The sequence below is a fragment of the Austrofundulus limnaeus genome, unplaced genomic scaffold (genome assembly GCF_001266775.1).
Source record: "Austrofundulus limnaeus strain Quisiro unplaced genomic scaffold, Austrofundulus_limnaeus-1.0 Scaffold137, whole genome shotgun sequence".
Taxonomy (NCBI): Eukaryota; Metazoa; Chordata; class Actinopteri; order Cyprinodontiformes; family Rivulidae; genus Austrofundulus; species Austrofundulus limnaeus.
This window is the reverse complement of record NW_013952539.1, coordinates 619,320-621,115: the sequence shown is the minus strand read 5'-3', so window position 1 is coordinate 621,115 and position 1,796 is coordinate 619,320. Positions and strand designations below refer to the sequence as shown.

At 35.3% G+C, this 1,796-nt stretch overlaps 1 protein-coding gene across 1 annotated transcript in view; it reads right to left on the bottom strand.

Moving 5' to 3' along the window:
* Positions 1–1,796, bottom strand: part of LOC106522834 (RING finger protein 207) — a 31,979-nt gene that overhangs the window by 3,428 nt on the left and 26,755 nt on the right. The window contains exon 15 of the mRNA XM_014016025.1: positions 773–950. Coding sequence (XP_013871479.1) covers positions 773–950 — 178 coding nt within the window. The remainder of the gene's footprint in view (positions 1–772; positions 951–1,796) is intronic.

Below are 1,796 nucleotides of genomic sequence, written 5' to 3'. Positions count from 1 at the left end.
ATGCATGCAAATAAAACATAAACTGGCTTCCACAGCGCAGATTAGGGATTTAAAAATAGCTTTCAGCTATAATGAGAGAGAAAAAGTGACTTGATCTAGGTCTGACGTCATAACCTTGAACAGCCGTGAAGAGCTTATTTTCAGCAATAATTAATGTTACAGACATATTTATTACTTCAAAAATGACAGAAAACGACAAAATCTGCAGTTTTTTGCTATTCTCTGAGCACCAATCAGCCATAAAAAATCTTATGATAACACTTTGTCTATTGCCAACATGAGGAAAAACAGTGTTTTTCCACAGTGCACAGAAGATATTTTCATGAGAAAAATATTACGAGTTACCATTAAAAATGGAACCGTASGGGCCACCAATATGTGGSAGAAGCTTAATACCACCTTAAGCTCACCTCCTACATCTGATTCAAAACATTTTCTTTGGCCAGATTTGGAAAATATTCAAACGAATGCAGTTGCTGTTTTAGGTATAAATTATGAAGATAAATTAGTCTCAYAAGACACAGAAGAAGTTAAAACTGACATCAATTGTGAGTAAATTAGTAAAACTGTGATGTTCGAATTGATAAAACTGGTTGGTGAGTGTCATGGTGTAAGTTTTTTTGTAAACCCAAGGAGGAATAAATGATTTACAAATCCTACAAGACCTTTAAATCCTTTCATTATTCTCACATACAGTAAAACATTTCTGTTTTCTTGTCCAACTGGTTTCACCTTCTGATGGGATGATCTCAGCCCGAGCCCGCTCACTCACCCTGTAAGTGTTTTCGTAGCCGCGGCAGTGTTCGGTGAAAGGCGTTTCCCTGCCCTCCGCCAGCAGGACCTTGGTGCAGATGTTCCTGTGAGATGTGGGTCTTCGCCCGAACACAGAGCCCTGAGGCATCTCGCTGAGAGACGGGGAGCGGCACGTTAACGACAGCGGGGACTGGAGCCTGTGGAGAGCAGACAATGTTTCATGACTCTTCCTCTCATTTAGAGACTAAGTCAGGGCTATTCAACTAAACTGCTCCGGGGGCCACAGTTACTGCAGGTCAACAGCTGAGGGGCCGAACATCCAGCAACTAAAGTCATTATGTAAATAAACCAAGTATTACAAACATCTGCTACCTTTGAAATACTTTATTTTGCTGCATTTAATCATGAATACAACATATAGAACCCTATAAAAGTAGTGATAATCAAAAACTTAAAGCAATTAACCTCTTAATCCAAACAGAATTTCCAGTTTTCTATATCTTTTAACTTCTTTTAAGATCTATAAGTTGAACCTTGACATGTTTGGTATCAATAGAAATTTAAGAATCCATTTCTATTTTTATATCCACCAAACACAATTCAGACGACAAGCAGTTGAATCGGAAAGTAAACAAACTGTACAAAATGGGATTGTTGCAAATCTGTAAATACATTACAACAAATCTGTAAAGGAAACATGTTTGAAATTTGTTTTTAAAGCAAGTGAAAGCAATACCAAAACATGTTGTAAAATATGTTGAAAGTGTTTTTTACTTGATTTTGAGTGAATATGATCCAACTGAAGTCAAATATAATTTCTCATTATTTTATATACTTTATATGGTGACAAAATAATTGTTTGGATATTTTTTCAAAAGAACAAACATTCAATAACAAATCTTTTCAGATAGGTAAGAAAAAAATTAATAACTTTTGCATATAAAAATTTAACATTAACTAACATTTATTAATGGTACCATCATTGTCTGTCCTGTGCAGAATGACAAAACGCAAAATTATTTCTGTACTAAAACTTCTGTAAC